The sequence below is a fragment of the Odocoileus virginianus genome, chromosome 15, assembly GCF_023699985.2.
Source record: "Odocoileus virginianus isolate 20LAN1187 ecotype Illinois chromosome 15, Ovbor_1.2, whole genome shotgun sequence".
In the NCBI taxonomy this organism is placed as follows: domain Eukaryota; kingdom Metazoa; phylum Chordata; class Mammalia; order Artiodactyla; family Cervidae; genus Odocoileus; species Odocoileus virginianus.
The window spans coordinates 8,152,843-8,166,355 of record NC_069688.1 but is presented as its reverse complement, the minus strand read 5'-3'; the positions used below and the strand labels follow the sequence as shown (position 1 = coordinate 8,166,355).

At 44.9% G+C, this 13,513-nt stretch overlaps 1 protein-coding gene across 3 annotated transcripts in view; it reads right to left on the bottom strand.

Moving 5' to 3' along the window:
- Nucleotides 1–13,513, bottom strand: part of ADCY8 (adenylate cyclase 8) — a 229,144-nt gene that overhangs the window by 50,035 nt on the left and 165,596 nt on the right. For all 3 annotated transcript variants that reach the window (XM_020875262.2, XM_020875263.2, XM_020875264.2), the window contains one exon: nt 1,855–2,056. In XM_020875262.2, the coding sequence (XP_020730921.2) occupies nt 1,855–2,056 (202 nt within the window). The remainder of the gene's footprint in view (nt 1–1,854; nt 2,057–13,513) is intronic.

The window sequence follows — 13,513 nt, the reverse complement described above, 5'->3', positions numbered from 1 at the left end:
CTTCTGTTTCATTTTAAAGAAAGGACTGGCTCAGAAAAAAAATTCACAAGCCAGTCACGAAACTAGGGTAAGACTGCTCCACCAGCTCCGTCATGGAGGGTCGCTGGAGTGTGCTTGTGGGGCTTGGAAGAGAGAACCAGGTGGGGAACACTCACAGCCTGTCTGCACATGAACAGCTGGGGGGACTCAAGGGACCCACAGGGCATGCTTTCCAGAAAGACTCTTAGCATTGGGGTGGTGGGCATTTCCCAGGCTAGAAGTTGCTGCAGGAGATCTTGCGGCACTCAGAAGAGAATAGCTACCACTGGCTGAATGCCTAGGCTGTGGCAGACACTTTGCACAAAAAAGGTATCACAACCCCCTTGTGATGTAGCTACTACTTTTATCCCCATTTTACAACTGGAAAATATGAAACTCTGAGAAGTAAAGTAACTTGTCCAGGGTCACCAAGCTGGTAAGTGGTGGAGGTGAGATTTGAACACAGGTCTATCTGACTCCAAAGCCTCTGAACTTCCTCCCACAACATTGTTGGACGGTTGGCCCCAGTGGCAACCCTGACCTACAGTCACTGGGACGCCCCAGAAACATCTGATTCATCGAGAGTTGAGATCCTGGCTACAGCTCTGCAGTCCGTGATCAATGACTAAGGACTTCTGGTTTTAATTGCCGTCATCTATAAAATGTTCATTAGATGAGGAATTTAATTAGACTATGATTCCCCTTTTCTTTGTCCCATAGACTCTTTACAACAAGGCCAACCACAGAGCTTGAGCAATGTGGACACTAGGTAATTATTGGTCCAGTGTGAACAATGGACTTCAGGCAGTGTAAATCTCTGACTTATGGGCTGACAACTGTGGGGGTCCAACAGTTGGGCTCCCTGAACACTTGGAGACCCTCCCTCAGGCCCAAAGGACACAATGATGGCTTTGGCCACAAGATGATGCCTTAATTAATCTCCTTCAATGTTCAAAACCTGGAATCAGATAAATCTCTCCTAAACATCTAGGTTCCTAAATCATGGACAACACAAGACTATTGGGATAGACACAGAAAATGCCTATAACTACCACGTTATCATTCTAGAGAGAATATGAATTCACTGAAGCATGGATCACCAAGTTAAAGACAGCGATAAATATGGCAGTTGGAGATTCATCCGAGTTCGATGTGTCACATCCGGTATGAACACTTAGAATGTCATAGGCAAGATGCTCAACCTTCCTGAAAGGCAGCTTCCGCATCTGTTAGGTGGGAATGGTAATACCTACCTGTGGCACATAGTAGGTGCTCAATAAATGACAGCTACTTATTTCCATTCTCCCCGCTTCCCCTCCCACAGATACAATTGGGCTAACGAGAATGAGCATGAGTCATGGAGTCAGACAGACCTTACTAGCAAGTTATTTCATGTCTCTGAGCCTCAGTTTCCTCAGCTGTAAAGTGGGGATAAAGAGACTTACCTCACAGGGTTTATGCAAGAACTAAATATGGAAAGCACAGACAGCTTCTCCTTCAGAGCATGGCACACAGCAGGTGGGAACTTAATGAGGAGTAACTCTTGTTTACGACTTTAATTGACTGGCCACTGAAGTACAGAAACTTAAGGGCACTTACGGTGCCTCTAGAGCAAATAACCTCCACCACTGAGAAAAAGACCATTTTCCACCAGTAAAATGCACGGTTCTGACAGTATAGCCACATCTTCCTTCTTTAACCCTGAACTTGGGGTTTGACCAGATACACGAAGGCATTAATAGTTAGTTCCAAGGAAGGCAATGCCAGAGGCTGCAGGTTCTATAAACTCTTCATTCCTGACTACACACTAGACACCAAAGGACTTGCAATGCTTACGATATTTAGGATGGCGCCCAGGAAATTAATCAAGATGGATGCAAAGATGATGACGTTCCTGGCCAAATAGGTCTCGTTAATCCAACAGCAGGTCTTCCGGAGGACCAGGGGCAAACACTTGTAATCCTCCGCTGTAGTGATGAGGACCAGAGCCGAGTGCAGCATGATCAGGATGGAAAACTGGATGGCCATGGGCATCACCCTGTGGGAAACACAGAATGTTGGGTCGCGTGGCATTAATGATGGGATCCCCCTTCACTGTGTAACCCTGTCAATCATGTTCACAATCACCTTTCCCTTCTCCTTGCACCCAATAATTCCTCTAAAGCTCTGTTTGCCCAGGAAAGGGGCTATTAACAAGAGACTTTTCAAAAATTACATCCATCCCTATAAAGTATTCTCTTGAGAAACTTGGCAATGAACATCAAATATTGGACTTGATCTATTGCTTCTGCCCATTTCTTCCCACTTATTTCATCATTCCTCTTTCTCACTTGGCAGCTGCTGCCAAGGCAACACACCACTGGGATTTTATCTGAGTACTCTGGCTGTGGGAGAGCTCCATATGCCCTTTGCCCCTCAAGGTGGGTGTTAGGAAACACTTTCCCCCATGACTGCTCCAATACTGAGAACTGAACATGGCACCTCTCCATGTGGCTCAGTTTGGTTAGTGATTGTCACAGTTTGCAGAGGCTATACTATGTGCTGTGTGGGAGGTGGGTATCAGTTCAGTTCAGTCAGTTCAGTCGCTCAGTCGTGTCTGACTCTTTGCGACCCCATGAATCTCAGCACGCCAGGCCTCCCTGTCCATCACCAACTCCCAGAGTTTACTCAAACCCACGCCCATCAAGTCGGTGATGCCATCCAGCCATCTCATCCTCTGACATCCCCTTCTCCTTCTGCCCCCAATCCCTCCCAGCATCAGGGTCTTTTCCAATGAGGTGGGTAATACGACTCATATTTGCCTAAGGCTTCAACATCACTCCCAGTTACACATCTGGAGCTTCAGCGCTATGTCCCATGGTAGCTCCTGCCTACTGGGCACCTCTGCTGGGTGTCGGGTGGTGATCTAAAACCCCGTCTCTGGAGGCATCTGCTTCCTCTCCTTATCAGCCAGCTTATCACCAGGATTCTCCGTGGGGATTCATCCTTTGTTCCTCTACTCTGCCCAGCCATTTGGGTCCTTTGCTGGCTCCTCAAGTTTCCCTACCTCTGTTTTAGCCAGAGAACTGTTGTCTGTTACATGGTGTCTTGAGGGACGTGGTAGGAGGTTTCACATCTGTTCCTTCCTCCATAAAATGAAGTTCATTCATTTGGCTTTAATATTTTGGCTGGAACTCAATAAATGTACATTGAGTGAATGAAGTTGAACCCACCTTCTTTTTTTTTTTTTGGCCACACCATGCAGTATGTAGAACTTCCCTAGCCAGGAATTGAACTCATGCCCCCGGTGGTAGAAGCACAGTGTCTTAACCACTAGACCACCAGGGAAATTCCTGAACCCATCTTCTGCTGGCGCTACCACTTCTTACTGTCTTGTCTAAATTTTCTTATTTCTTATGACTAACACTATCGTAAGTACCATTTTGAGCTCTTGATTATGTCCTTAGGCACGTGCTGAGCACTTTATATCAATACATAATATCTCATTTCCATTCCTCAGAACAAACCTAAGAGGTCTTTTGATCTCTTTTTTCACATTAAGAGTTAAGGCTCAGAGAGCAGCAACTTCCCAGGAGTTACTGAGTTGGTAAGTATTAGAGTTAGGATTGAAAGTCCACTCTGCTTCACCACTTTGCTAAGTCCAGCCATTTTGGTGAGTAATGTAGGTCCCATGATTGCAGTAATCTTTTTTGTTTCTGTGGTTTTATTGTGAATCTTTATTCATTCAACAAGCTTTCTTCCTAGGGTACCTTTCTTCAGGGGTACCAAGATGAAAGATACATTTTGCCCATCTTCTAGGAGATCATAATCTAGAGGGGGATATGGATATGCAAATAATGAACTATTACATACTGTGTTGTGATAGAGAAAAGGTAATCAACAAACATGATTTAAAAAAATAAGAAAGGAAATCGAGGAAGACTTCCCAGAAGAGGTGACATTCGGCTTAGGCCTTAGAGATTGAAGAGTAGGATTTTAGGGAGGAAAGATTGGGGAATGTGGGCAAAGTAGCAGAAGAATGGGAGTGACCAGTGTGTAGACTGTCAATTTCCTCTGCATGGTCAACCATCATGAAGGCTGGAAAGTGACTTCTCCTATAGTCCAGATATCCTTGTTGGAGGGTTTTTTTTTTTAATGCCTGCACAGTTTTGATTCTATGAATCACCTTGATAGGAAGTCTCTGCAGGAGTTTAAGATAAGAACAGAAGGTCTGTGCAGCAGTGGGTTCCCAGAGGGCTCCACACAGATGGGAAACTTCCCCCCAGACAGGGTGGAAAAACACTCCCTGACAACACACCATTATTCCTGAGCACCCAGGGGAGGCAAACGACGAAGAAGGCAGGCAGATCACTTTGTCAGGTGCTCCCAGGAGAGAAGGGGCCAATTCCAAGTCTGATGCTGATGCAGCTTAATAATGTGAGGCAGCCACTGAGATACTTGTTCCAAAGCGAAGGCAGAGGCAAATCAGGCAAGGGGGCGTCTGAAAGCAGCTCAGCGGGAGACTCGGACTCTTTGAAGGTCAAGGCTGCCATCTGGGTGGTCTACAGACCTCCGCAGGGTGTACCGGCCTGGCAGGTTCTCACCGCTGCCTTTTTTCTTTCCCCACCTCTCTGTACCCTCTGGGCAATTCTTAAGCACAAGCCCTGTTCCTCCTACCTCTGTATTTTCTCACTCTCTGGGGGTGGTGGTGGTGGGGTGCAGGGCAGGGACATCCTGGTCATTCTTCAAGGCTCAGCTTTCTTTGGATTCTTCCAAGACACTTGGCATAAGGCTTGTGCTTGTGCTAAGCCGCTTTGGTTGTCTGACTCTTTGCAACCCCGTGGACTGTAGCCTGCAAGGCTCCTCTGTCCATGGGATTTCCCAGGCAGAGTGGGTTGCCATTTCCTTCTCCAGGGGATCTTTACAACCCAGAGATGGAACTCATGTCTCTTACATCTCCTGCATTGGCAGGTGGGTTCTTTACCATTAGCGCCACTTGGGAAGCCCTGGCATAAGGCTAAGTACACAGAAAGTGCTCAATAAATACTCACTGACTTGTGTTTTGTGGGAGAGAAGACTTTCTCTTCTCATCAGCCTCCATAGGCTGTATTCCTATCCACACTTCAGCCCCTCTGCCTGCCCTCCCTGATGCATCCGTCCGCATTCATCTGGGGTGTTCAGTGGACCTGGTTCTTCCTAGAGGGCAGAGCCGCTGCTCAACGTCAGTGTTTATACAAAGTTCAGATGCTTGTCCTCCCCTCCTTCTAGATCCAAAAGGAGGATGGGATGCTCAGGAAGCGTGAGCCTTAACTTTCCCGGTGGAAAGAGACTTGGTCATCTTCTCCCTTTGGCCAGACCATCTCTTCCTTTAAGCAAGGAAGCTCAGGTCGTCCCAGGAAGTCCTGATGGGCAGGAGGTAAAAGGTAGCTAAATGCAAAGCGCTGTGCGTTTGAACCAGTAGCTCTGAAACATAGCCAATAACACACCTGGGGCAAGGGAGCGAATTCTTCTGAGCATCTTACTTAAATTTTCTTCCCCAGTAACTTATTTTTATCTGCAAAACCAGGATTTTTAAGTCCACCTTTTAAAGGAGGCTCTGAGGGTAAAATAATAAAGCAATGTAATGCTTAGCACATAATAAGAGCTCAAAAAAAAAAAAAAAAACCCATTCATTTTCTTTCTCTATTCATGGTAAAAATCAGTAAAAGCATTTTAAAGATCTCTGGGAAGAATATTAATGGCAAGATAGGCTTTCTAAGCAAGCTACTGGCGCTGCATAAACATTCCTCTGCAAATCTCTGCAGCAGCTCTTCAGCGTTCATTTATTTCTGCACATGTAAACATTATAACATCAACTGCAATTTTTATCTAATTATAGAGCTACTCAGGCATCAGGGATTCTGAATTTTCTTTTGCATTGTTGATGCACGTGAGAGGCAAGGAAACCTTTCATTTCTGAAATCGAGTCTGAAAATGAATGACAAAGAATTTGTAAACAGCTCTATCCAAAACATTTCTAGGCCTTAAATTCTAATTTGCAGTATGTCATTAAAACAGGGTGCGGGCTGGTATCATAACTGGGCATTTGCTGGGGAGACAGGGATCTGGGAAACGAGCGAAAAGCCTATGGTGGCTGGTGGTGCAACAGGAAAACAGAAATGCAGACTGAAAGATGACATTCGTACCATACTTTAGAACTGGCAAAGAGTCCATGAGTCCAGAGGTATATCTGATCCTCGTAGCAACCCTGATAGGTCAGTATTTGTAGCCTCTTAACTAGGTGGAAATATGATGAATCAGGAAGGGAAAGGGAGTCAGAATTTATCAAAATGGGTACGGCTCATTTGATGCTTATAGCAACCCTGGGAAGCTGGCATTATTTTATAGATGAGAAAACAGGCTTCAGAGAGGTCAAGTATGATACATACAGGCAGCCGGTAAGATGCACAGAAAGAATTAAGATCCTGTGCCTCTTTCTTTCCTCTCTATTTTCCCTCTCTTGCTTGCTCCCTCTCTCTTTTCCCTCCTCCCCTTTCTTTCTCCCTTTCTCCCCTCCTTCCCTCCCTCTCTCTCATTACCATGCATGCAGACTTAGATACACTGTTCTCTAATTACAAAAGGTATCTTCTGGTCTTTCCTCAGTTTCCCCTTCTGGGAGAGGAACAGCTGCAGGCATGCGGAAATTAAAGGAAAGAGCCAGGCAAAGCACTGTCTTTCTTTGCCAGGGTCCATTAATTTTTGCTTTGGGCCTGGGAATTCACCGTGGTCATATGAGCAAAGATTGGCTCATCTGCTAAAGAGTCCATGACGGAAGACAGGCAACTGCAAGGCACCTACCATCTGTTCAGTCTCAGAGAATCAATCAGAAATAAAGTGAGTTGGAGAGGAAAAGTGCTCACAGTGAAGAAAGGCTGGGCTGTCTGGGCCCACGGGCCACTCAGTTCCCAAAATATGTGGGCTGTCTGGTCAGAGCTCAAAACTTGGAAGCTGTCTTCACTGTCAGTGTTTTCTCTTCACTGAGCAAGTGAGGTTGGGGTATTGGCTGGTGTTTCTTTTTTTGTTGTTGTTATTAAAAAGTTTTTTTTTTTTTTTTTTTTTGCTATACCCTGAACGGCATATGGGATCTTAGTTTCTGACTAGGGATCGAACTTGCACCCTCTACATTGGAAGCATGGAGTCTCAAGTACTGGATCACCAGGGAAGACCCTGGCTGGTGTTTTAGTTCCTGGCTTCAGCTTGTACCCCAGAGTCAGAGACTTCATCCAGTTAACTGCTAGGTGAGGTTCTAGATCTCTTGCCCCCGGAACCCAGGAATTGGGCATCAAGGTGTCTCACCTTCTTGGTCACCTCTCCTGGGAAGGCCAGCTGGGAAAGATGGGGCACGGTGACCCCTTCTTCTGTCAGATGCAGGTCCTCAGGTCCAGCCTGAGCTCCTCCTTCACTCTCATGCCCCCCCACAGTCAGTCCTGGAAACTGTCAACTCTCTGTCCTAAGTACAGAGCAAGTTCATCCTCTCGGGCTCACTCCTCTTTCACTATCTGGTCCCTCTTATTTCTCATCTGGAGTTTTGCCAGTGCCCCAAACAGTCTTCCCAACTGCAGACCTCATCCTCACCCATCATCATCCATCCTTTCCAAACACAAACCCAATCACGTCCCTTGTTGGATTAAAATGCTTCCATGGGGCTTCCTTAGTGGTTCAGCGGTTAAGAATCTGCCTTCCAATGCAAGGACACCAGTTTGATCCCTGGTCTGGGAAGATCCCATATGCCAAAGGGCAACTAAACCCAGGTGCCACAGCTGAAGCCCACGCACCCTAGAGCCCCTGTGCGGGAACAAGAGAAGCCGCAGCAACAAGTCCGTGAACCGCGACCAAGACCAGCACCTCTCGCCACGACTAGAGAAAGGCCGAGTGCAGCAACGAAGACCAGCACAGCCGTTAATGAAGAAATAAAATTTCAAAAAAAACTAAAAAGAAATGCTTCAACGACGTCTTCTCTGCTGAGCAGTCACATTATTCTGCAAGGCTTACACATCCCTCACCTCCAGAACACCCACATTCCAGCTCTCTCCCTTCCCCTCTTGGCCTCCGTCTCAAGTCTCGGTCATGACCAGGGAGAGACCTTCAGGCAGTGGTTCAGGCGTCAGCGTCCCCTCTGGGAAAGCTGCCCTGATCCCCCCATCTCACCGCACGCTTGTGCTATCGTGAGTTATTGCACTCCGCTACAGTTGTTCAACTCACGGGCTTTCCCCCAAGTAGACTGTCAGCTGTGTGATGCCAGGGACCGCATCTCTAGTGTCCGGCATGGACCGGCACACAGTAAGTGCTCACAGGATGTTTGTGGGGAACGACAACGCCCTGTGCTCCAGGGCGGGAGGGAGCACACACCAGAGGGAGCACACACCAGAGGGAGCACACACCAGCTGTGACCACACCCACATCCTCACTGGAAGGAGAGAGGAGGGGAGTCCAGGGGGTTTGGGTAAACCCGACAGGACCCCACAAACACACACAGCTCACCACCCTGAAACCAACTCTTTCCCCGTGATCCTAGACCCCACATGGCTCTTCGGTGGTCGGGAGACCCATTCTGCCATGGCAGTACCAGGGGGTACCCCATCCTGATTTATTCAATGCCGTTTTTGTTGTTCAGTCACTCACTCGTGTCTGACTCTTCGAACCCATGGAATGCAGCACACCAGGCCTTCCTGTCCATCACCAACTCCTAGAACTTCCTCAAACTCACGTCCATCGAGTCGGTGATGTCATCAAACCATCTCATCCTCTGTCGTCCCCTTCTCTTCCCGCCCTCAATCTTTCCCAGCATCAGGGTCTTTTCCAATGAGTCAGTTCTCCCCATCAGGTGGTCAAAGTATTGGAGCTTCAGTTTCAGCATCAGCCCTTCCACTGAATAGTCAGGGCTGATTTCCTTTAGGATTGACTTGTTGGATCTCCTTGCAATCCAAGGGACTCTCAAGAGTCTCCTCCAACACCACAGTTCAAAAGCTTCAATTCTTCGGTGCTCAGTTTTCTTTATAGTCCAACTCTCACATCCATATATGACTACTGGAAAAACCATAGCTTTGACTAGATGGACCTTTGTTGGCAAAGTAGTGTCTCTGCTTTTTAATATGCTGTCTAGGTTGGTCATAGCTTTTCTCCAAAGGAGCAAGCGTCTTTTAATTTCATGGCTGCAGTTATCATCTGCAGTGATTTTGGAGCCCAAGAAAATAAAGTCTGTCACTGTTTCCATTGTTTCCCCATCTATTTGCTATGAAGCAATGGGATCGGATGCCATAATCTTCACTTTCTGAATGTTGAGTGTTAAGCCAGCTTTTTCACTCTCCTCTTTCAGTTTCTTTCAGTTTCATCAAGAGGCTCTTCAGTTCTTCACTTTCTGCCATAAGGGTGGTGTCATCTGCATATCTGAGGTTATTGATACTATTATCTCTATAATATCATTGCCATAGCACATACAAATTTACATATGTAGGCTATATCTATCTACATATATATCTACATACACAGCATATAAGTAGCTACATTTATAGCATATATATCTAGACATATGCATATACTTTATATTTCTTTATGTCCTTCCACTAGATGATAAGGCTCAGAAGAGAAGGGTTTTTTTATTGCTGTTTTCTCTCTCTCTCTCTCTCTTTTTTTTTTTTTTTTGTATTTTCTGTTCAGTGATGTAACCTCTGCATCTAGAACATACCTAGCTCACAATAGGCAAGGGTTCCCCAGCTCCATGTGGAAGAGGTACATAGGCCTTGCTTCTCTCTCTCTCCCTCATTTAAAACATTTTTTTAAAAAAATTACAAAATGAATCATAAATACAGAAAACCACATAAGTAGAGCTTAATTAGCTATTTGAAAGTGTCTGCCTTCGTAATGGCCATTCAGTTCATGAAACAGCACTTTGCAGGGCATTTCAAAAGTGCATCCATGTCTCCTGTTCCAGTCATGGTCCTCTCTCCCACTCCTTGTTAATCACTTCCTATTTCTTTATAGTTTTAGCATCTAGTTTTAGACACTATAGTTCTGTCTTGCCCATTTTTTGCTAAATTTTATGTATCTTGTAAGTCTTTACAAAAAATCTACAGGTTCTCTCTTTACCTCTTTCCTTACAATTTATTACAATTTATTTATTAAGGAGTATACATCTTTGACATTACTTTGCCAACAAAGGTCCATCTAGTCAAGGCCATGGTTTTTCCAGTGGTCATGTATGGATGTGAAAGTTGGACTCTAAAGAAAGCTGAGCGCCAAAGAATTGATGCTTTTGAACTGTGGTGTTGGAGAAGACTCTTGAGAGTCCCTTGGACTGCAAGGAGATCCAACCAGTCCATCCTAAAGGAGATCAGTCCTGGGTGTTCATTGGAAGGACTGATGTTGAAGCTGAAACTCCAGTACTTTGGCCACCTGATGCGAAGAGCTGACTCGCTGGAAAAGGCCCTGATGCTGGGAAAGATTGAGGGCAGGAGGAGTAGGGGAACGACAGAGGATGAGATGGTTGGATGGCATCACCGACTCGATGGACATGTGTTTGGGTAAACTCTGGGAGTTGGTGATGGACAGGGAGGCCTGGCGTGCAGCGGTTCATGGGGTCGCAAAGAGTCGGACACGACTGAGCGACTGAACTGACCTGAACTGATATGCCTTTGGCGCTTCCCTCAGAGGCAAAGAATCTACCTGCCAATACAAGGGATGTGGGTGGGGAAGATCCCCTGGAGAAAGAAATGGTAACTCACTCCAGTATTCTTACCTGGGAAATCCCATGGAAGAGGAGCCTGGCAGGTTACAGTCCATGGGGTTGCAAAGAGTCAGACACAAGTTAGCCACTATACAACAAAAACAAAATGTGCCTTTGATCTCACTATCCGGATTTTAATTTTTTAAAGTTTAATTTATTGAATATAGTTGACTCAGTGACTCAGTTTGAATCACTTTGAAGAATGTGTGTGTGTATATATATATATATATATATATATATATATATACACACACACATATATATACATTCTTTTATATTCTTTTCCATTATGGTTTATCACAGGCATTGAATATAGTTGCCTGTGCCATATAGTAGGACCTTGTTGTTTATTCTGGATTTTACTTTTGTAAATTCATCCAGTATCTTCTGTCTCCTGTGATTCGTGCAATTTCAGAACCCAGTTCAAAGGCCTGGCCAGACTTAGGTTTGATCCCTTTGATGAGACTATCGACTTGTGTTCTTCTATCAGGAGATAGACTTGCTTGTCTTTTCTGTGTTGTCAGCTACTAAATCAATTAATTCACTGGAAGTTGGAAAATGGTCTTATTTTAATTCTGTAATTTCTTTAAATTGTATCAACTTGAATAATTTTATGAGTTTCCACTCACCCGATCTTGCAGTTCATGCAGGAAAGACAGAAAATAAAATTGTTTCTTTTCTCCTTTTCAGTGGTTTCCAATGTATGTGTGTGTTAGTTCCTCAGTCATGTTCCACACTTTGTGACCCCATGGACTGTAGCCCTCTAGGCTCCTTGTCCATGGAATTCTCCAAGCAAGAATTCTGGAGTGGGTCGCCATGTGTTTCTCCAGGGGATCTTTCTGACCCAGGGATAGAACCTGGGTTTTGCATTGCAGGTGGTTTCCTTACCACCAGGGAAGCCTCAGTATTACAAGTCAATTCCCCACCATCCACCAAAAGTCATCAACCCTTAAAAATGTCATTATAAACTCATAAAGTTTAAAATATTTGCTGGTATTTGATTGACTGTTTTAACAGTTATCCACACCACAGCTCTAATTATTCCATCTTGGGACAGTAGAAGCTTCTTCAATGTGGCTTCCGAGTTCTTTAGAGGTGACTATCAAGCATGATGACTTTGTTGCATTCTAGTAGGACAAGAGGTTTCAGCCTTATCCTGCATGTTTCCTGTCCCAGCTCTAGCATCATACATATCTCCAATATTAAAAAAACAACAGCTGTGATAAGTTACTTCAAGTTCACAATCTGGCCCCTAATTATGCTTATACCTACTGGGCTGGATATTCTTTCTAGGACTTCCCATACTTATAGCTCCAATCCAGGGTACCATCTTCTTTTCGGGTGTCATGTCTCTTTAAGCTCTTCTTGCTGTGAAAGTTTCTCATACTTTCTTTGTTTTAAATGACCTCAAATGTTGGGAGAAGTACTGGTCAGGTATTCTATAGAATGTCTTTTCAACTGCAGTATGTCTGATGTTTTCTCATGATTAGATGATGGGTTTTGGGAAGGAAGACCAGAGTTCATGTGTATTCTCATTAGGCCACCTAATGCGAAGAACTCATTCATTGGAAAAGACCCTGATACTGGGAAAGATTGAAAGCAAAAGGAGAAGGGAGCAACAGAGAATGAGATGGTTAGAAAGCATCACTGACTCAATGGACACGAATCTGAGTAAACACCAAGAGTCAGTCAAGGACAGGGGAGCCTGATGTGCTGGCGTCCTTGGGGTTGCAAAGAGTTGGACACAACTTCGCATCTGAACAACTCATCACAGCTCATCAACATGGCTTATCCCTGTTGAGCTTAACCATTATCAACTGACTCAGGTACACTCCCCTATTTTTCCTCCATCCACACTGTCCTCCTTGGCAGGGAGTCACTTTCAGTGTAGCCACACTTTGAGGAGCAGAGGAGATAATTGCACCTCATCAAAGACACAGTATCTACATAAATTATTTGGACTTTTCCCCATGGGAAATTTATTTGTTCTTCATCTTCTCTTTATTAACTCAACCATTTATTTAAATCAATATGAACCCATGGATATTTATTTTACATTTTGGGTTATTGTTGTTGTTCAGCCACCCAGTTGTGTCTGACTCTTTGCAACCCCATGGACGGCAGCGTGCCAGGCCTCTCTGTCCCTCACCATCTCCTGAAATTTGCCCAAGTTCATGTCCATTGCATCAGTGATGCCATCCAGTCACCTCATCCTTTGATGCCCTCTTCTCCTTCTGTCCTCAATCTTTGGGTAATAACCCAATACTATTTTATGTATTTTCTGGCTCAAGTTGTTCCAACTCTGGTTCTTGGGAGCTTTTCCTATGTCCCTTTGATATATTTCCATCACTGTGTGTTTTAATACTACCTAAATTTCTGGCCCTAAATGATGTTCCAGGCTCATCGTATATATTTACTACTCCAGACTTAGAATCAGCAGCTCTCCAAGGAGTCTGGTTCCTTGTACTGGATATCGATATTAGAAATCAGAATCAGGGTTGTACCTATCGCTTGATGTGCTATCACTGCTGAGGCATCACTGCTGCTGGAAATTCTCTGCTGACAGAGCAAGGACATTGGGAATGGCAATCCACTCCTGGAGAATCGGACAGAGGAGCCTGGAGAGCTACAGTCCATGGGGTTGCAAAGAATCGGACATGACTGAAGTGACTTAGCAGGCCTTCTAATATGTGTCTATAAATATATCTGCGCTTATGTAGACATCCTATATCCAACTCTATCTATGAGCTCAGT